This window comes from Argiope bruennichi, chromosome 10 (assembly GCF_947563725.1).
Source record: "Argiope bruennichi chromosome 10, qqArgBrue1.1, whole genome shotgun sequence".
In the NCBI taxonomy this organism is placed as follows: domain Eukaryota; kingdom Metazoa; phylum Arthropoda; class Arachnida; order Araneae; family Araneidae; genus Argiope; species Argiope bruennichi.
The window spans coordinates 120,156,709-120,179,668 of record NC_079160.1 but is presented as its reverse complement, the minus strand read 5'-3'; the positions used below and the strand labels follow the sequence as shown (position 1 = coordinate 120,179,668).

The following is a 22,960-nucleotide window of genomic DNA, read 5'->3' as shown; positions in this document are numbered from 1 at the left end:
TGGATTTGATTCAAAATTTGATAAATGTCTACACTTTAGATGATAAATCTATATACAGAATTTAGTCTATTTAGCTCTCTTCGTTTTATAGTTATCGTATGAGCTTATGTTCGAAAAGCCGAAAAGACAGACTTTACAAAATTTGAAAGACATCTACAAATTTGATGTAAAGGCCATATACTAAATTTCATCCGCATGGCTCAAAGCAATTTTAAGCTATCTTTGTCACAGACAGACAGACGAATAAATACATTTTTTCCAAAACATATTTTCGAACTCGGGTAGGTCCAAAAGGTGTAGATTCGTCAAAATTTCGATTTCGATTTATTTTATTTTATTTTAATTATTTATTTTTTGACGATTACAATACTTTTTTTATACTTCATATACGAGAAAGTAAAAAAAATCTGAGTCAAGTAATAAACCGATGACGATTGTCATACAACCTTCTTTTAATTAGGTCATTTTAAATAATATTGCAATACGGCGAATTCAAGTGGGAAAAGTAAACATTATATTTGTTGTTAAATGAAAAGGAGTGCTTATGATAGCGATAATTATTAAATATTCTCTTTTTTTATTTCAGTTCTCCAACTCCTGGTGCTTCAACCGAAAGTAACGAAAGAAGAACAAGAAGGAGCAACCCTCCTCACCTTAATCAAGGATCCTTACATCTTGATTGCAGCAGGTCAGAAAGATAGATATTTTATATTTAAAAAAAGAAAATTTTAAAAAACTAGCCGCCTTTCGCGACCTAATGTTCGCCCAGATTATTGATTATCTAGTTTGGTTTGGTTATATTAGCGTCCCGTTTGAAGCAACACTAGGGCTATTTGGGGACGGACTTCGTAATTTTGAACCACGGTCAGATGACGAGGATGACACCTGAACTGGCACCCTCCTCTCCACACCAGCGGGAGGACGTTTGGTCATGACGGATTTAACGTGCAACAGACCCCCTTACACGACGATTCTTCGGTGGAATCGGGTCACGAAGCTGAAACCCTCCGGTTCCGAAGCCGAGACCTTACCACCAGGCCACCGCGACCCCTTGATTATCTAGTTAAATGCATGGATTGTATACGGATTAAATACGGAGTGCATTTTCTTAAATTTGGTATTTTATACGATAGAAATAAATTGAATCAATTTACTGAAAATTAAAAAAAAACATATATATTAAATTTAAAATTGAAAGTGAAAATCCTATTACGGTATTAATATTTTACAAAAGCAAGTAATTAATTACCTTGATAGATGAGTTTGAATTCCATAATAACACTTAAAAATATTACGTATCAAATTAAATTAAAATTAAAATCAAGGGAAAAATCATACAAATTTAAATTGATACTGTTAAAAAGGTCATTCTTTATCATAGAATAACACCAAAACCATTTTTGTAACATAATGGTTTTGGAATATTTGTCATCAAATTGCATTGATAATTTACAGAAAATTGCTAATGTTATCTTATATGTAATGTGAGAATGTTTAATGTACTAAATGAGAATTATTCACAATTTTTTGACTCGTTTTAAGAAGTCATTTTATATGAGAGTCTGCACCACTGCAAATCCGCTGTATACATATTTGCTCTAAGGCAAACAAAAAACAATCATTGTAAAATCATTTCCAAAACTTTTTTTTCCTTTGAGTGCGGAAATATTATTTTTTACAATCAACGTCTTTTAATTTAAGCATAAAAAGTGTATTATTAATTTTTGATTACTTAAAAAATTTATTTCATTATATCTATATTTTTTTATTAAAGTAATAATGCCATGTTCATTATAAAACGCAGCACCTACAAATCGCACTTGTAGAGTTAAATATGCCCTTCCTCTGTCACGAATTTTCATTTTATTAAATATAATTCTTTTGCCAGCCCAAATAATGCTCCGAACAAAGTCTAATCAAAATAGTTATTAAGAGAACTCATTCCGAATTTCCTAACGTTTAATTGAATTATCTGGAAGGAAAATCTTCAATTCATTCTACAGTCGTTCATTTTTCCCGCGGAAATGGATTGGCAGTTCTTGAGAACGCCGTCAAGAAAATAATTTCTTTCAAAGCATGATTTATTAACGCATTTCGAGATTCTCTGGAAACACAACTCCAAATGAGAAGCGTCATTCATTTAAGTTTATTTTTCAGTTCTAGATTTTATAAGTTTTTGAGAGTGAAGGATTTTTGGTAAAAGTTATTCTAAAAATAACATTCTTGAATATTATGTTATTTTTATACGTCATCTTACAATAATACAATTAAAATTTGAGTTTGAAATAAATAAAATGTTTCTCATAGAGAATATTAAATCTCATTTTTTTTTATTCGAAGAAATATTTAGGGAATGATTTGAATTTCGAAATAGGTGTAAGCATTTTATTTTCTTCTATAAATATTTTGAGTATATCTTTGTTTTGATTTCTTCAGCTTCCTTTCCTCTAAAAAATATTTCATACTTGTCGGTTTTTACGGCGATCAAAAAGCGCCAAGAAACGCTTTTGCAAATTTATAAACTTTTACTCAAATATCAAGTTATATAATCACATGCTATATAGTTTGATTATTGTAAACGCCAAATGGGCGTTCTTGACGCTTTTTGATCGCCGTAAAAACTGACAAATATCAAATACTGTTATCGTTAAAAGAGCAAAGAATAAAAAAAGGGGGAGATTCATCGAAATGAATAGTTTGATAAATCTCGCTTTCTGCTAAGCTCATAAAATATACTTTTTGGAATTCTGTCTTTGAACTTGAATTCAAAAATGGAGGCAGCTAAGTGAAGAAACTTTGATGAGCATTTTTTAAAATCAAAATCACATATTCTAATCAAATATTAGATAAAATCTTTTTCTGGAAAATATCTCTAACCATTTACCCGTCCTCGTATGCGAAAACATTATTCCCGACGGTTTTCCTCTATGAACAGAGCAAGCAGTTTAGTAAATGAAAATATATTTTTCATTTCGAAATTTTTGATTATTTTCAAAAATGATCCAAATCTTATTATTAATTTTTATCGAGAAGAATAAAGATCAATAAAATTCATTTATACATTAACAAAATGTAGCAATTTTATAGATTTTAATTTGACTTTTAAAAATTTTATCTAAATCTACGCTATTTGTCATAGAAAACTGAACAAATTGCAAAATTTTATACAATAAATTATTATCAATTCAATAAATCATTTGAATAAATGTAAATTAATTTTTATACGTTGTTATTTTTATTTTCACCAATGTAAAGTACACAAAAATAAATTCGATATCTAGATCTTCAGGAATCCCCACCTTTTAGATCTTCCTCATTCTAAAACAACCGAGAAAGTCTGTCTGTCTATCCCATATTCAATCAACTGTTCGCTAATCAACGGTTTACGAGAACAGTGATAAAAGAAAGCGTTCCTGTCTAACAGACTGTTTTAACACATTAACTCAAAAACGTTAAACATTCACTCAAAACAATATGAGCAAAAAATGTGAAATTTAGTACGTTGTCTTCACACCAAAATTGTATATTTCTATTAAATTGTGAATGATATCCCTCCACGGATTTCATTATTGTATTAACTTTAGGAATAGAAACAAATTCCAATGGTTCAGAAAATTTGTCGGTACTTGGCGGTAATAATGGCGACTAAAAAGCGTCGAGAAAAAATTTCGCCAAATCACACGTGGTTTTTTTTTTTTTTTTTTTTTTTTTGTAATATATATATATATATATATATATATATTTCAGATTTCTATTAAATTGCATAAGCATGCAAATATGCTTCGTCGTTCGTCCACATAGACTATTTACTTTTATTATTTATGGAATATTTGTACAGATACTCGATTGTTTAGGTGGTTTAGGTTAGCATTTGAATCGCAAATCATCAAGTGCAAATTACATTAAATTTGATGTACCTGTCAAAGTAATTCAAAAAAAAAGAAAAATATTTTCCGTCAATGCATTATTCACATATTTTTAAAAGAAATCGTGGCTGTACATAAAAATTAAATTATTTGTAATTATTATATCTTAGAATTTCTTAATTATTATAAAGCTAATTCATTCTTTTATTAAAGCTTTAATTCTTTTCTAATTTCTATATTTTTATTTCCGATTAAATGCATGACATTAAAGGTAAAGAAACTGAAAAAAGCATTGGTTTCATAACATCCAGACAATGTATTAACATTTCTATGCACCGCTCTTAAGAATGTCTGAATTAGATTTGTCTTACTGAGTGAACTGCGAAATATAAAATATCATATATTATGAAATTTTGTATCTTTGCATTACTTAACAATTCTTGAGTGTGTTAAATTCCCTGTCTTTTATTCAAAATTAAGAAAGCGGTTTAAAAATTCTTATTTAATAAACTTTATCAAGTTATTGATTATGCCTAATATAGTGAATGCATGCTCATATCGGCAAATTGGAAACATCCAGAGCACAGCGCCGATTTATCTTCGAAATTCATTGCACATCTTCAAGAAAGAAAAATGGCTGTATTTAATACATATTAATAAATTTATATGTTATAATAAATGCCAAGCGAAATAACGCTTATCATGGGACTATGGTGTCATGTAAAATGACTCCATTACAGAATTTTATTCTTACGTTTTCAAACTAAAGATTTATTAAAGAATACCATAGTCAATCCTATTTACATATATCCACTTTATATGGCAAAAATGCGTTGCGTTTAAACATTCTTTATTAAAATCGATAATATCTTAATCGTTACCTGGGATGCATTTTTTAATTTTTATTGTTTTGTATTTTAAAATTACTGAATCAGTGACTTTGGTTTCCCTCGTTTATTCCAAATCTTGAGAAGGAAAATCTCATTTAGCTTTTCATTTCAAAAAAACAATGCAATATGAAAGCGATTTACGCTTCTGTGAGCTGCAAAATTAATGACTTTGTTCTGAGATATGCTAATGAGATGGAATTTCTTTTTCACTGCGGATGGGACGAATAAGGAAATTTTTAATGAAGTCTCACCATCGAAAAGTGTTTTATGTGAGAAAAGTTTATTCAAATTATCTCATTAAGTTTTATTATGACAGAAAATAGGATTTTCATTTTTTTTCATATATTTTTTGGATACCTTTGCAAAAAACTGTCATAATGGAAATACAAATATATCAGATACATAAATCCATTGATGATCAATCGCGAACAAATTATTGAATAATGGTTTCCTAAACTAAAAAGTAAATGAAACTAGAATGTTTGAACTTTCTGTTGAATGCTTCTAATGCATCAAATTCAGCAATCCATTTCAACACGTTCATGGCTTTTAAATCTTTTTTGTCGATTGTTGTGGTTTGAGGATGTTTATTCAACATGTATGACTCTTTTTCCATAATTGAAGTTATTGTCGATTTTTTTTCACAATGGAGGTATATAAACTAAATTAAAATCCTTTTCATTTAATTCATTTATATTTAATTTGTCTTATTTCGTATTTTTAAAGACAGAATCTCGAAATCGACAGGCAGGCGTTCACAAACTTTTAATCAATGCGATCCATTTTCGTTGCCCACTTCTTAAAAACCGAATCTGTAAAAATCAACTTCATCCTCGGCCCGTTGTGTGTGCGTGTGTGTTGCACAAGCTGAATCGAAAGTTCAATGCGAAAAGAAGTTTCTGATTGGAAGACGGGATCTGAGTTGACACGAGTTGCTTGTTTGCGTATAGAACTTCTCTTTTTGTCTTGACGCTACCATTTGGCTTGATGAGATTTCAAGACCACGTCACATTTTTTGAAAATTATGGAAAGATACGTAAACATTCAAGATTACCCGACTATCCGCTATGAATCGATTGGCTTTCTTTATCTTGGATATACATTCAAAATTTTGTCGGGACTCACCTAGGGGACGTGAGTCACAGTGTGAAAACTTCTCTGTTGGAATTTTGAAATTTTATGAGCGCAGGCAATCTCTTGTTATTAATTTATTCTTATCATTATGAGTTTATTCAAATTTCCATTCTCACTGCACCATCTAGGAGCAACTATGAGGAAAAAATAATTTTAAACTTCTGTAATAAACTTCTATAATGATCTTATATAATGTTTAGTAAAATAAGGATTAAAAAGAAAATAATGAAAATGAAAAAATTATATCAGTTTTAAAAGCAGATATAAAAGTTCTCTTAAAATCCGTTTTTATTATGTATTTTTTAATTTAAATCCATTCGAATTCTTTTTATTCTTTTTTTTAATTATCTATTTAAACAAATAGATTGTCTACATAGGTATTAGGCAAAAAGAATTGGAAATGAAAAAAGAATTCTTTGCATTTCACACAAAAGAACAACTCTGATTTTAGCGCCAAAGCCAGTAACAAAATAAATTTGGTGCCGGCGTCCTGGCATAGGGGTAGCGCGTCTTCCCCGTGACCTGGGCGTCTTGGGTTCGAGTCCCGGTTCGGGCATGGTTGTTCTTCATCTGCTCTATCTGTGAGATGTGTGAATGTTCCCCCCTGTAAAATGGGGTTGTGCAAGCGAATGTGATGCGTGAGTAGCAAAGACGTACTCTTGGCCCTAATTGGCGCTATTAAAACAAGAGACGCTCCCTTGGCTTAAAATCGCTTTCTTTGTCGGCGAGCTTGCCCATGGCAAGTGCCATTATAAACAACAACAAATGAATTTGGTCATTACTAAATACGAATGTTACAACCTTATGTGATTTGTTTTTAAAAAATCGAAAAATTCTTCCATTAAAAGTTTTTTTTTTTCATTTTTTATTTATTTATTTTTCTATTTTTACAGGAGCAATAACTTTCGCCAATATGGGCATTGCGACTCTGGAACCTTCTTTGCCCTTGTGGATGATGGACACCATGAACGCCCCAAAATGGCAACAGGGGGTTGCTTTCCTGCCCGCCAGCATCTCTTACCTAATCGGCACCAACCTTTTCGGACCACTCGGACACAGAATGGGAAGGTGAGCTGGATGATTTAGAGGTTACAGTGAGGTTTCATGCCGAATACCTATAAAAAATGTTTTTAGAATTTGCTTTGCATTCAGATTTCAATAAGTATTGTAGTTTATCTCGATTAAAATAAATTTTAACTCCGTGATTGACTATTAGTTACGATAACTACCGCTTAATGTAATCATTTCGGGACTGTATGATTATGATAAAATTAGCCAATTAATAATAATAACAGTTTTGAATAAAATTAATGCATTTTCATCAAATTTAGAAAAAGTGGAAAATACATTTATATCAGGACTATCTATAATTTACCTCAAAAATAACAATTGAAACAATTTCTTAACTGTTGCTCCTCAACAGTTATTCATTAATACTTTGCTTATAAATTACCATACTTATAATATATATTTTTTAATTTCTTGAACGATGCTACATGCTAGGTTTTAAAATATCGAGTATTTGACTTATTCCGGCATTATTTCGTGTGTTAGCTTCAAAACTTTCGTCCCAGTCGGAATCATCAACTTACACTGCTTAGTTTTGTTCACGAAAAGCTCACGTTTTCTTTGCAAGATTTTATTACAAATAGGCTATGAAATATACAGTCTACAGGCCACAGCATTTCGATGACATATCTTTGGTAAACTTTCACATCTGTTAAGAATTTCAGTCTTGTCTTTAACTTTCAAAATTCTTTCTTTTCTCTCTCTCTCTCTCTCTCTCTCTCTCTTTTTTTTTTCTTTTTTCTTTCTTTTTTTTTTTCCTTTCCTTTTTTTTGTATTTATTTGCTTTTATAATTCATCATAGTGAACAGAAATTTATGATTGTTCAACAGATTTTAAACCAGATTTAGCTGCGCAACTGTTCATGTAAACCAACCTATACAAATAAAAAAGAAAAAAAATGAACCCTCATCCCATGGAAAAATGACTCCCAGATGTTTCCTCACAAATGGAGTGAGAAATTTCAGCAATGTCAAATATTAGAGCTGATAAAAAATAAAGGATATTCATTTTTCTCTAGTTCAAATTTAAGAATGTTAAAGGATGTAGTGATCACACTAAAAGAATTATTGTTGTTTGTATTTGAATTTGAGACTATATTGTTCAGTGAAAAAGAATTTGATAATATAAAGAGAATAATAATAACACACAATCACAATAAGCGGTATCCACTGATATCTCCAAACTCCTTCAAATGAAGCGAAGTAGCGTTCTGAATATTATGACCATTTTTTTATTACAATTTGATTGTTTATTTATTTTATGTGAATATTTCTGAGGAATTAAAATGCAAATCTCACTCCCCTTTTTAAAATAGATTAATTTCCATTTTCATAATTCCTGTTACTAATTTGTCAACTCATGATTGCTAAAGTGATTTTACAGAATTGTCTTTTGCATTTTTTCACTCCAAATCTCTAAGTAAAAAGTTTATTTAAAAAATTATATAATACCTAATACAGCGCATCATTTATTTTAAAAAGCAAACACTTTCAAAGAAAGTGAGAAAGTGTTAAAGCATTGTATTAGAAAAAAGGAATGATTTGTATCCTAGACACAATTAGATATTTGGCAATCCAATATTGTATACGGCAGGCACTTCGTTACTGTTTTATCAATCATTAATAAAATTTTCTTTCCGATGTAAATAATAATCCAAAATTGTCTATTTATAAAACTCGTTTCCTATTGCCGACCGCAGCGGCCTGCTTGTAAGGCCTCGGCTTCGGAACCGAAGGGTCTCAGGTTTGATACCCGATTCCACAAAAGAACCGGCGTGTAAGTGGGTGTGATACGGAAGCTTAGAGCCGCGGTGTTAACCCCGATGGTGTCCTCATCCTCTGACCATGGTTCAAAATTACAAGATCCGTATTGAAATAACCCTAGTATTGCTTTAAAACGGGACGTTAATGTAACCAAACATCTTCTACTGCCTCATCTGCATTCCTTATTTCACCCAGATATTTGTCTTAAAAACCATCCATTTGCTATCAAGAAGGCAGTTTTGTTTTAAAATACATAAGAGATAAATGGAAATGATGTTATTTTCACTTCAAAAACGTGGCATGTTTATCACACGGAATAAAAAAAGTTACATTTTTGTGGAAATTTGAAACTTTAAATTAAAACTTCGTCTCAAAATGATTCAGGCTTGATTCGCTTTTTCTCTTTTTTAATTATAGTTTTTTTTATAGCTTATAAAAGTTTCTCTTTTTTAATTATAAGCAGAGATAACGTACACAAAAAAAAGTGTAATTAATATAATTGCAATCAATTACTGCTTAGATTCAGTAGAGGAAACAATGAAAAGTATTGCTGCAAAATATAAGCTAAAATATTTTTTTTATTATTTTTAAATAATAGAAAAAATTATACGAAAATAAAACTAAAATCAATAAAAAAAACTTATTTTTTTTAATTTTAAACAAATGTAGAAGCGGGTTCTGGTCAATTATATGCTCCGCATATATCAGAGAAAAATTATGAAATAATGTTTAATTTTAAATTAAAAATCTAATTATAATTTTATGAATCTTTTCTTACAGAGCATTTGTTGCTCAAAGAAGTAACTGTGCACTAAATTTGATAGTCTTAAGCTCAAAAGAATGCTTTTCAGAAAGTTTCGAATGATTTTTGTTGAACACGTCTCACATGATGCAATTTACAATAGTATGGCAGCCCACAGATATTATCATGCCAACAATAGAGCTGTATCTATCGTTGCCACCAAAACAATGAAAATGAGACGAAACAAGCAACATAGTCTAATATTATGTTATTGTTTTGAATTTTTAAAATATCTCTATTGATTAGCCAACTTCTGGTCATTTTTATACAAGACAATATCTCTTGAATGAAAAGAAGAGTAAATTATTATAACCCTATCCTAATGCGCCTGCACATGATTCAACTCTATGTTTCTCGCCTTCGTAGATTATTCCTATTACTTAAAAACAATAATGTATCAAGTCGAAAATGATGCAAATTAAATTTTAGATAATCATTAATACGTTTTTCTATTATTTTAGGTGGTTATCTACAATGGTTGGTCTCGTGGTCATCGGTTTTTGTCTTATTTTGGTAAGTTCAGCGATTGCTGATAATAAATTTAGAGATTCGTTATTAAGCATAGAGAACCTATGTGGGAAGATTCAGCTAAGCAGCAACGAAGCCAGGCATCAAATTGTAAATAAAAATAGTTTTTTTAGAATCAGGTAAGATCGAAAGAGTTTGCTCTATATTAGAAAACACCATTTGACAAATAATTTAATTTCGAAGTTTATATAATACAATGCATAGCTCAGTTGAACGGAAAATAGGTGTCATTCTTCGTTCTCAGTGCATCAAATATAAACAAGTTTCGTTAATCTCTTTAATTTATGACTGTTTCATTAAACATGAATAGGTTGCATAAAATGGTTACTATTTTTATCTGTAATTAAATTAACTTCAATATCTCTAATTAAATTAACGTCAATTATTCTGTATATATATTAAACACAGAATTAAAATTTATAAATATCAGTGTAACATTTGAGTGAACATGCAGGAAGAGAATTGTCAACTGTATTAAATAAAGTAATACCACAATAAATAACTAAATTTTTGAAATTCCATCACAACTTATAATAAAATTTAAACTTCTTACCTTACAGTTTCATTCTATATTTTTTCAAAACCTTTTTTTTTACATTTTTATTCTGAGAGTTCTCTTATATTCTCTCTCCGAGAGAATTTTTAGCTCTTATTTAAAAATTAAAAAACCTTTAGAGTGTTTAAAAATTTATGAAATGCTACGCGAGAAAAAGTTTCCATCAGCGCGAATAATAAAAAATGTAATCTTATTTGCTATGTTAACTTTCCAACACAAACGATTCGAAAACTGATGGAAACAAGTTTAAAGCATTTAGTTTATAGTATTGATTAGATATGAAATCAACTAATGAGTTGTATCTTTCAATGCTTCTCCAAAGAGTGGATGGTCAAAGACAAATTCGTCCTCACATAACGCATATTTGTGGAACACATTCTCATTCAACGGAATTCTCTAAAAAGATAAAATAACAAATTATTTTTACAAAAAAAAAATGATAATTTTTGGAAATACTTTTGTTTTATTATTTAAAATTAATTGTGTTCTAATTTGGTCAATATATACCTATCTTCCGCAGATTCCTATGGCAACTAACATAACCCATCTTATAGTGCCAAATGCCGGAATCGGATTTGCAATAGGTAAGATGATTTGCAGAATTTTCTTTATAAATTCACTTTCAATGTACTAAAAAGGTGATTTATTCATATTTTTTTAAATCAAAATGAATATATATACTAAGCATACAGGGTGAACCAAATTAAACAGTAGATGTTTAGATACTTAATGTGCAAAAAGTACATATTATATAGGTTTGTACAATTATTTTCCCAAGTATGCAGTTTTGATTTCAGAAAGGAACAAATACTTCAAACTTTGATCGATAGATGGAGATAGCGCTGCTGTGAAATAAGTTATTTATTTCCGAAAGCCTGAAACAACTTTTCTTTTGAGAGAAAATGTGAAGTTATAAGACTGCACTCGCAGTGTTGCTATCATGTGCATTTGTTGTTGCTTGTTCAACAATTTCAGTTACCAGTTCTTCAGCGTTCTGCCTTCCAGTTGGTTTGTATCTCCATCTAAATTTCACTGAGGAAATTCTCTTCAAAACGGAGGAAAATTCACCGAAATTTTGTAAAAGAAAGATCTTAAATCTTCATGGGTAGAAATGCCTATGCGCAGCTCAGACATTGCTCTCGAATAAGAGAGTTTATGAAGAATAACGTTTGATCGTAAAGTTAACGTCATAGTCATTTTACGATCAGACATTGCTTAATTGTAGCTTAGTTTGCTTGTTAATTGTAGGAAATTGTAACTTAATATTAAAGGCGGTAAAATTCAAAATAGTTTTAATCTTTCAGAAACCACTTGTACCGCAACGTTATTTTCTCCCAATCAGCCTGAATATGAATAAGGGTTGTTTCTTTTAATAAAATTAAAACCATACACTCGGGAAAGTATGTTTTACAAAATTTGGTTGTGAACTAGCATGTAGTTATTGCACAGGAAACACCTTAACATCTCCAGATTAATCACTTGTTATGGACCATGTACGTCAAAATGCTTTTGTCCCTAAACAGCCAACGACGTACTACACACGTCAGCAGATAGTTGTCACAGAAGTAAAAATGATGCTCACGACTCGAATGATGCTCGACTGTTTTGTTTGCCGAATCACAATTTGCAGGAGCACAGTCTTATCTCGAACATTAATTCATTCAGAAGCTGTAACTCTTTTTCCGATTTCTGTAATGTGTCTGATACTTTGTGTGACCTCGCTGCGAATTACAGTAGACTGTTTTGGAAAGCGTACCTATGAATTTCTTGCCGTCGCAAGAGCTTAAAACGGATCATCCTATACTTAACGATTATATAAGTTGTTACAGGAAAATATTTATCATGCACTCATTATGCCCACTAATTATCGAAGCAAAGAATTTGGAGTTGATAGCCTTCAAACAAAAAAAAAGGTATGTAAAAATAGAAAATGAATGAGAAAACCAAAGAGTGAACTATCTGTTTTCTTTAGTCAAGTCATATTTGCTTGCTTTTAAGAAATCATTTATGTCGAGGAAAAAATAAAATTCATTTGGATGCGATATATTAGGAATAAATTCCAATTTTACTTGAAAAGATGATTCGCAGTATAGAAATGTGAATGGAGCTTTCCTTCTTGCAGGCATGGTAGACTCCTCAATGATGCCTATGTTGGGATACCTAGTAGACATCCGTCACACATCCGTGTATGGCAGCGTATACGCTATTGGAGATGTTGCGTTTTGCGTTGGCTTTGCTGTTGGTAAGTCACTTTGGAGAAAAAAAAAATTATTTTTGAAATACATTTCAGTTAAAATGTCAAATTGATCTATGTTGCAGAGGAATGAAAGTATATTTAAAAAAATTTATGACTTTTTTTTCCCTGGGTAAAATTTTAGTGCAAAGTATACAAAGTAACATATGAATATAACTTTATATTTATATATTTTATTTTTCAACATCTGTAAATTCAAATCATTGTATTAAATCTTCGTCTCATTGGCTGATGAAATTTTGCTGATAAAATTTGCTGGCTATATAAATAATAAATCATAAATAAATTATTTATTAAGATGTACTTATAAGAATAATTCATCCTGATTTTACACCGAAACGATCAGTTTTTATTACAGTTAAAATGGGAAACCTAAAGCACGATATGCGTTAACCCTCTTCCCTCCAAGAAATTTATTCGGACTTTGTGTAGTAAAAACATGCATTGAATAAGGTTTTTTTTTAGTTCTAACCTATTTAACTTTAAACTTGTAGATAATACAAATATTAACTTGTATAAATGGTGAAGCAAAATACATATAAAAACACTGTAAAATATATCCCTTTTAAAACTTTTCATAATATTATAATTAATAACATTCTTTTATCACTATTCATTCATGTTAGTGTTACTGATTCAAAAATAATTACTTTATTTAAAATATATAAATGCATTAATTCTTTGATTGTTATTGAAATAAAATTTGATTACGTTTATAATTTCCCATTAATCTTCTTACTAATCTGGGCTTTGAGGCAGAATAGTTAAAATTAAAATCTTAAACAACTAACGATCAGTTTTATTTTACAAAAATTTCTTATGGAAATTACAAATATCTCATTTGTCTTCCATATTTTCATATGAACTACAATATTAAATGTCTCGAATAAGATAACCCATCTACTTAGAAGTTCAATGCTGCCATACGCTTATGGATTAACTCTGCTGACTCCACTTGAAGGATTAATAGTATTTTTGCAAAGTAGAAAACTTGAAATCTGTGTATAAAACCATGATTTTTAATTTAAAAAATCAGTTATTTTATTTTTATTTCTCCTGTCTTTTCAATCGGAAGTGTTCCGCAGTTCGATTGCATCATTAAGAAATAAAGAATACAAGCTTTATTCACATACAAATTCTTTTCATAAGATAAATAGTATTATACGTGAGTTAAGAAATATTTCAAGACATTAACATCAATAATGGAATTACATCATTTTATTCAAATTCATTTCTAATGTTACGATTAATTTTCAGAATTCTACTTCCAAAATAAATCATATCACGTTCAAACTCAACTAAGAAATTATGATGCTGCCCTCAAATACAAAATAAATATAATGGTTGTTCAGAATTAGAAAGAATTGTTAATTAATGTTTATGCAGAATTAAGCAAATTTTAATTTGGCACTTGAACCATCCTGATAAGTTTAAGTTAATTATAATGATAATACCTTAAAAATAGAAAACAACTATTTAATACAAGCTAGTAAGTTGAACAACGATGCTTTAAATGATATTATTACATGAAAGTAGCTAAAAAAATTAATCGATTTTCCGAAATAAACAAATGTCTTTATTTGAAAATTAATTAAAACGTTGTTTATAGACGCTTTTGAAAGAGCTTAATTTCTTTTATTGTTTTATTAATGAAAGTTTTTCTTGATTTTTTTAACCTACCACAAACAGAAGATATTCACACGTCTAATTTGATAAATTTTTAGTTAAATGATTTTATAATGATATCGTTTTTTATTGTTATTGATAAATAATACTGAAGATGAGACAAAAACACAGATCAAAGTTTCGTCAACACATGCAATTTTATTCAACGTCAGGATTCGATTAAAGAACGTTGAATTTATGCTCATCTCGAATTTATTTCTAGAATGACTTTTAATTTAGAATGCCTTTGATACGAAAGCGAATTATATTTTAGGGTGAATTTTAAAAGCAATATTTTGTATTTTAGAATAATAAAAATCGTTTACTATTTTAGTGGGGTTTTAAATATATTGGTTTGCATTTTAAAAAGACTTTAATATAAATAATTTTGAATACCAGAATGACTTTGATATGTACTGTTTCGTTCTTAGAAGGATTTATTATAAAATATTTAATATTGGATACAAAATTATGACTCCATCCTTTTGTAACAGATATCGATAGAGTTATGTCTGAATGTGATTTAAGAATGCATGTTTCCAAAACTTTTTATAACTAATATGTAGCATCTATTTAAAGTGTAAACTGCGGTTGTATTTACTCTTTAAAAATGTCTAGTTTTGCACCAAAAAAAACATCAAAAATTTTTTGCTTATTTATCTGGTTTTCCAAGATAATGAAGCAGATAAAAACTTTTTATATAAAAATTTTACGAAAAATATACACAATCGAAAGTAATTCGAAAAGATTAATTTCAACTCTTTATAAATCGTTTCAATCTGTATGAAAAAGAGCAGCATTGAAAACCACGAAAAGTTTCTAAGATGAAGGATTGGAAACATCTTTCGATGAGAATCCTTGTCAAAGGTTGTTGGCATTTTAAAATCTAGCTTATGCCGAAAAATGCAACAAGTTTATTTTATAACTTGACAATATTCGTCTGTTTGTTAGAAAATCAGTCAAGGGAATTCAAGAGAGAAATTGCTAAAAAATGTGTTACGCAAATATCATATTTACCGTAAGTTGTTGATCCAAATTATTATTTCTTTAATTATTCCGATCATTTCATTAATTATAGTTATAACAAAAATACATTTGGTCATTGTATTGCTTGAAAATAATCAGACTTCTTCCTTAGGTTAATATACTTATTACCTAATTGATAAGTTTAATATAATTTCTGATAGAAAAGGCTTTAAACGTGTCTATTTTTAATTTAGTATAAAGGAAAAGGGATATATTACTTATTCAATAAAAGATCCCTCCAGAGAAAGAAGCTCTAGACTATATAGTGTTTTCTATTCGATCCAAAGCAATGATGATCCAAAACTAAGATGGGTTTTATATCTGTTTAATATCAACATTATCTCTTCGTAATTGGGACTATTGTGCGTCTGTTACAAAATCCGAATTTACTAATTCCATCAGGATGCTTAGATAGGACGAGGTAATTCCATTGTGATTACTTTAAAAGAAGGGGAATTATATTTATAAACTTATTATATATTTAATATTAAATTCTTTAATTTAAAACATAATAACTTCCGAAAATAATATTTTCATCCACTTACGCATTCTTTCTAGGTCCTCTCTTAAGTGGGAGTATTGTAAAGGCTATTGGATTTACAGGGTAAGTGACTTTACTGTAAAATAATTTTCAAATAATTTTATGTCATTGTTTAATCTTCTGAACTATATTTCTTGTTTCATTTTGTATCAATATTTCCTATTAATTTAAAAATTAAAATGCTAAATTTTCTGTCAATCAATAACAACTATATAAAAAGGAAACAAACATATAAAGAGAATTTCCACAAACATTTTTTTTTTTCAAAATGCTTTCAAAATTCTAGTTGATTAAAAATGAAATCAATATATATATATATAGTTCTAAAACAACTTTAGATAAAACTTATGTTTTAACTGCATCAACAGAATGTGTCTAAAAACTTTTAATTTCATTTTCATTTCTTTTTTTCGTCTTCATGCAAGCGTTTTGCCAGTTCATTTTTATAATAATACAATTTAAAATGTTACATTAATATTCGGTTTTCATATTTTTCAAGGGACTAGAAGAAGTCTGTTGTAAATGATGGGAAATCACTGACTAATGTTAAAATGCTCAGGAAAAAATGAAGGAGATAATTGTTTTCACAAATTCACATTGCTAAAATTATAAAATATTTCATTCTTATTCCTATCACTTGTCTCTTATAAATATCATATGTAATTTTGAGTGTCATTTTTGTGAAAAATTCTTTTCTTTCATTATCTTTCTAAGTATTGATATAGAGTTACTTAAGATGCAATAATCTAATCTAATAAGTGTGCAAGTAGAATCCTGATTCTAAAAGTGGTTGCATTGATAACATATCTTAAAGCATCCAATTCATCGGCCATTTTGACTATATGTAGCTTAGTCATTGATATTTCTTTTACACAAGTTTCAGTTAATTTACAACCTGCCATTTCGTGCTGATCAGTTTTGTAAGAGGTGAATGTTGATAAGTAACATGAAAAAAAAATGAAAAAATGTTACTCAAGCTGTTGTATTAATTAATTGGATACGTGTACATGCATGCGTGCATTGGTTCGTTCTTTCGTAACTGCGCGCGCGCGCAAGTACGAAAGAACGAACGAACGATTATCATCATGCAGTTAGGAACATTTTCTTAAATAATGTAAAGATAAACGAATCGGTCTTAAAATGTTGCCGTACTACCATATGTTGAACTAGAGTTTTGAATCTCGTTTAATTTTGTTGAGAGTTACTTTCCTTATTAATTGGAAAGTAAAAACTAAATAATGTTTTATAAATGATCAATCATTAGCTAAAACACTCAATGATTAAATCACATGTAGAATGTATTTATCGCTCTAAACTTTATGAGTTTTTTTAAACTCCATTTGCTTTCATACAAGGTGTTTAAAAAGTTTATAAATGCATTGTTTATTATAAAAAATTCGCATTTTTACTGTTTTTGCATGATTTAATATCTAAGAATCATAGTTGCACTTTTTTGATATTGGCTCATCTCATTTAAAACCTCAGTTTTTGTTAAAGCGTTACTAAAATATTCTGTAAAATGCAAATATTGTCTTCATGTATAATCTAGGTATTACAACATTTTTTGTTATTTTCTTAAGTTGGTATATTGCATTGCTAATATAACTATCTAGTTGATATCTAGATATTACAACATTTTTTTTGTCATTTTCTTAGGTTGGTATATTGCATTGCTGTAATATGTTTTATATATGCACCCCTCATGTTTTTACTCCGGAAGCCACCCGGAAGAGCTGAAGATCAGGTGAGTAATCAAAAGAAATTCACTGAGCCTGAAGACGTCCAGGTTAACTTTCGTTACTCATCATAATATGAACTACGAAAACAAATGAAAGCACAAGCGACAGTAAAACTTTTGACGTAAATTTCATAAAATTGCTTTCTTCGTATCTTTTTTTTTATTATTATTATTATTTAATGCTACGTTTCTTAATACATTGCATACAATGTATGCAATGCCAATTGTTTTTAGGAAAGTAGGAAATATGAGAATTATTACATATTTTCCCTAGGCATTGTATATAATACCTTGACACTCTATAAAATGACAACTGCTATTTAGGCAAAGTATGAAAAAAAATGGCTATATTATAAATAGCATGCCTTCCTTAAAAGTACAAATGTTATTCTGAAAAAATAATGAGAGTGCCATTAAAAAAATATATATATTCAAAATACGCAAAGAAAAATCAAAGTTGTACAAAACAAAATGTATGTCTTTCTTATTAAGGGAAACAAAATTTTCATATAAAAAATAAGAAATTAAAATTAACCTACTTGTTGTAACATGATAGGCTTGAATGACATTTTGAATTACATTTTTCACGTAATACATTTCAATACATTTTTCGCGTAAAGACATTTCATGTTTTGGCCCTTTTGTTTTACACCTACATTTGACAAATCATTGGCCACTTCCACTGGACTGAGCAATTGCAACTGACTGCATAGAAATTTCGTAGTCAGGTATATCTTCAATTCTAAGCAAGTTCTTGAGGCATAAAATGAATTGTGATCTCGCATATTCTTGTTTTAAAATTCCTTCAGAAGTTCCAAGTCGGTAGAAACCATCCTCTGCATCATTATTACAACTGCCAATGCATTGCATAAATAGGAAATGTATTTCATACTTTATAGGGTTTCTCATTTGGCATTCTATGGAATGACTGAGAAATGTGTGAAATATATTGCCGGCTAGTTAGGCATTATATACAATGCCAAAGCATTCTACAGAATGCCGGATTTCATACTTTGCCGCTAGCATATATAATAGTATTAAAACATATATAATAGTATTTTGGGTAATTATTCAAAATTTTCATTTCATATTCCAGACTCACCTCAAGGATACTGCTGTTCGTTACGTCAGTTACACAAACGACGAATCCCCAGAGGAAGAAGATTTTCGGAAGCCGCCACTGCAACCGCAAGCCTGGGTTCAGTGATAGCGAGAGAAGGACGATTTTGCTGCTGTCATCCTTTTGGAAATCGTCTGCTCCTCACCCTGATGCCATTCTGAAAGAAATATTTAAGAACAATTTGTTTTATTGTTGCCCTTTTCGCATTTGTGTCGGGGAGACGTCCCCAATGCTCATGGCCTCGCCAACAAGACAGTAGAGTTTCGACATAGTCGCCTGGAATGTTCTAGAATGGATACAAACTTAAATAACAAAATGACATTTTGATATAATTTATTTGACTTTCGAATTAGTGGACATCTAATTGTGAGGGAAACGAGGTGCATTTCTAAAAAGGTTGGACATGCTGCTGGCGAGGTTAATGAAGATGTTGAATGTGCTTTATTTGTCGCCAAGTCCCAGCATCTGTTCTATTGTCATGTAAAGTGCCATTTTCAAACAACCTATTTTGAAAGTGTTAGATTGTTTCTAGTTCATGTTGCCAGTTTTTCCATGCAAACTCACTGATTTTTGGTGAGCAGTCGTAACCATTCATTTGAACGCCTTTTTCAATTTAAAAATATTTTACAAAAGTTAATATAGTGAAAAATAATCTCGGGGGCTGTTCTACATCATACTGTAATATAAATTCAAATCACAAAAGAAATTTCTGTATACTTTTTAATAAGTAATTAAATTTATATTATTAATGTTAATTAAATAAATTATCTTAATAGTAAAAATAATTACTTGCATCATTATTACATAAAAATTAATTTAAATTTATTTTGCTCGAAATTCATTTTGAAAACTATGTTTGTCGCTTTCTATGTGCTAATTTTCTGTTTCGTGTTTGGGATTGCATGGTGGTAAAAATATAAAGAAAACTCAATGTCAATTACCGATTTTTTTTCCTCAACACCCCTAAAAAAAGACAGGCAAAGGAAAAATTTAAATTTTTATTATTCCCTTTCTTCTCCAAAAAGATCATCCAGATTTTAATTCGTTTGTACCCTGTTTTCACCATTAAATTTCTGAAAATGCAGTTCTCAAAACGGGATAGATGACAATATATAACATATATCATTTAATAATTAATTTGGTGGAGTGTTTTTTTTTAATTTTTTTTTTTTTTTTTTTTTTTTTACTCTTTTTAACTACATTTTTAAATAATTATTTATCCTCAAAAATCTATTAAATTTTTCTTAAAAGTAAAATACGGAATTAAATAATTATATTCAACTGTTCTTAAAAATAGTAATTGTATTTCGAATGCCAAATAAAATTTTCTATAACTTGCACCATCGAAACATAATTTCATTTGTTTAAAATTTGGTCAAATAAAATAAAATTACATTTTATAAATTGTTATGACAAAAATTCAGTAATGTTTTTAAAAATAAATTGTCATCAAAAAGTGTGAAAATACATTCAGCTTTATATTTATTAAAGATTTGAAAAATTTGTCACATGCAGTGGGTTTCAAAGTTCTTGAATTCTAGGATTCTTGAAATTCTGGAAAAATTATTGTACTGCTTGAAATAAAGCATTATTTCAAATTTAGTTACTTAATAAATGTGGAGTTCTGTTTTGATCTTAAAACTGATAAATAATATTAATTGGAAGAATCTGAAGTAATTCATTTCATCGTAGTGTTAGATAAAACATGGATTTAAAATAAATGCCCTTTATGTATCATTAAAAAGAATTTCTGTCTAATTAAATTTTTAGCTTTTGTCTGTGAAGCGTACATCAACCCGTTTTTCAAGCTATGCCAATTTTTTTTCTTTATATTTAAAAATTGAAATCTTTTAATATTAACTTTAAAAACTTTGTAATTTGATCTTTAAAACTTTGTAACTCGTATGAATGCTTCGTATTTCAAGCATTCATTAAAGAATTTTCCACAATTTTTGTTAATCTTCGAGAACGTTTCAGCTCATAAATTTATATATAGGTATTTTTTGTGGAAATCTACATGAAGAAATTATAAACTCTCCTTCGAATACAGAGTTTAGATAGTATAAATGAGTGAAACGAGCATTTATCCTTTCCTTTCATAATTTTTGAATCATCCGTCAGAAAGCAACAAATATTCTAAAAAATATATATTCTGTCTTCTATCTACAGAAATATTTTCCGGATAATCTTTTCGGATATTGTTGAGCAATTCCAACCAATTCAAAGAATTGAAATGGTGAACTTCCGAAAATTAATGGTGTAATATGTTTCCAACTTTAATTTGAAAATACGTGATTTTTGTTAAGTATATTTGAAGTCCATCAATTGGTCCTTATTCTAATAATTTAACGTAACTGACCCATTTTTTGAGATTACACCAGTGTTTTATCCTTTCGTTTATCATGAAAGGATATCCTTAAGGATCCTTAAAGGACTGCCTTATTCTTTCGTTTATCATAAAAGGATAAGGCAATCTACAAGTTGGAGTTACTGCAAAAAGCCAATATGTAAATATATAACAATACCTCTGATTAGTTAAACTCTTACACTGGCACACTCGGAGTAACAGAGTGATCAAACTCTAAGCGCCCCTTTTGTGCATTGAATTGGTTGATACTAGAAAAGCTGGCAAAAGAAACGAAGCAATCTCACTTCGATGTGATGTTACTGCTTATATTTCTAATGTAAAATACAAATGCTTACATTTGATGTATTTCAGAGATCAAACTTATGATAATCTGTGCTAAATGTTACTTCTTTATCTTCTTCATTCTGTATATGCTGTTGTTGACGGCTTTGGTGTTCATTGCTTATCTTCTTTGAATGCAAGTTCAGTGTACCGATTCGTGTTCATTTATATAACAATCGTTCATATCCTGTTTCAAAGCAAAATGTTTCAGTGTTTTATATCTGTTTCTACATGTGGGTGCGATGTTTCATTTTCTGATGCCAAATATTTCAGTGTTTATTTTAATGTTCTAGAAGAAGATTGTCAATTCATTTAAAATGCAGGATAGTGGACAACTCATGTTATCGATTGAACATTAAGTGGATTTTGGTGCATTTTCTATATCTCAATGGATTCTTTATTAGTGGCTTTTATGTCATTTATTCAAGCAACTTCAACGCTAACTTCCAGAGTAAAGGCAACAGTCAGATTTTCTATATTTTGCTGATTCAGTGAAAACTTCGCACCGCAACATTAGAATTAAATGAATTTATATAAAGCTATTCATTTCACCGAGAAAAAAAGACTAAAAAAAGTTTCATTTTTGTCATGAATTCTCATAAAAAAATGTCCCTAGTAGCATACATATATTGTACAATATTATATGATATTAAACAACATTCGAAATATTGTATAATATTGTAAAATATTGAACAATATAATATGATATTAAACAACATTCGAAATATTGTATAATATTGTAAAATATTGAACAATATAATATGATATTAAGCAACATTCGAAATATTGTATAATATTGTAAAATATTGAACAATATAATATGATATTAAACAACATTCGAAATATTGTATAATATTGTAAAATATTGAACAATATAATATGATATTAAGCAACATTCGAAATATTGTATTAAAATATTGAAAAATATAATATGATATTAAACAACATTCGAAATATTGTATAATATTGTAAAATATTGATCAATATAATATGATATTAAACAACATTCGAAATATTGTGTAATATTGTAAAATATTGTACAATATTATATGATATTAAACAACATTCGAAATATTGTATAATATTGTTAAATATTGAACAATATAATATAATGTCGAGAAATTTTGTACAATATTGCACAACAAATTGTGCTACTCGGGTTTATCTAAAAAAGAGAGAGTTTAAGAACTACTTTTCTTGTGAAAATCAGAAAATAACGATTTTTAATTAATGAAAAAAAAGCATCTACGTAATCACAAAAAATGCATTCTTTCATTGAGGATAAAAGATATTATTATCATTGATAATAAATCAGAAAAT

The 22,960-nt window shown here is 29.0% G+C and overlaps 1 protein-coding gene across 4 annotated transcripts in view; it reads left to right on the top strand.

Moving 5' to 3' along the window:
- Positions 1-22,289, top strand: part of LOC129988643 (synaptic vesicular amine transporter-like) — a 157,866-nt gene extending 135,577 nt beyond the window's left edge. For 3 of the 4 annotated variants that reach the window (XM_056096911.1, XM_056096910.1, XM_056096912.1), the window contains exons 7-13: positions 587-688; positions 6,784-6,958; positions 9,985-10,036; positions 11,128-11,191; positions 12,730-12,849; positions 16,111-16,156; positions 18,928-22,289. In XM_056096911.1, coding sequence (XP_055952886.1) covers positions 587-688; positions 6,784-6,958; positions 9,985-10,036; positions 11,128-11,191; positions 12,730-12,849; positions 16,111-16,156; positions 18,928-19,210 — 842 coding nt within the window. In that variant the 3' untranslated portion in view covers positions 19,211-22,289. Of the gene's footprint in view, positions 1-586; positions 689-6,783; positions 6,959-9,984; positions 10,037-11,127; positions 11,192-12,729; positions 12,850-16,110; positions 16,157-17,749; positions 17,838-18,927 lie in introns of all 4 variants that reach the window. The other variant, XM_056096913.1, reaches the window with a different exon arrangement.
- Positions 22,290-22,960: the final 671 nt, after the last annotated feature.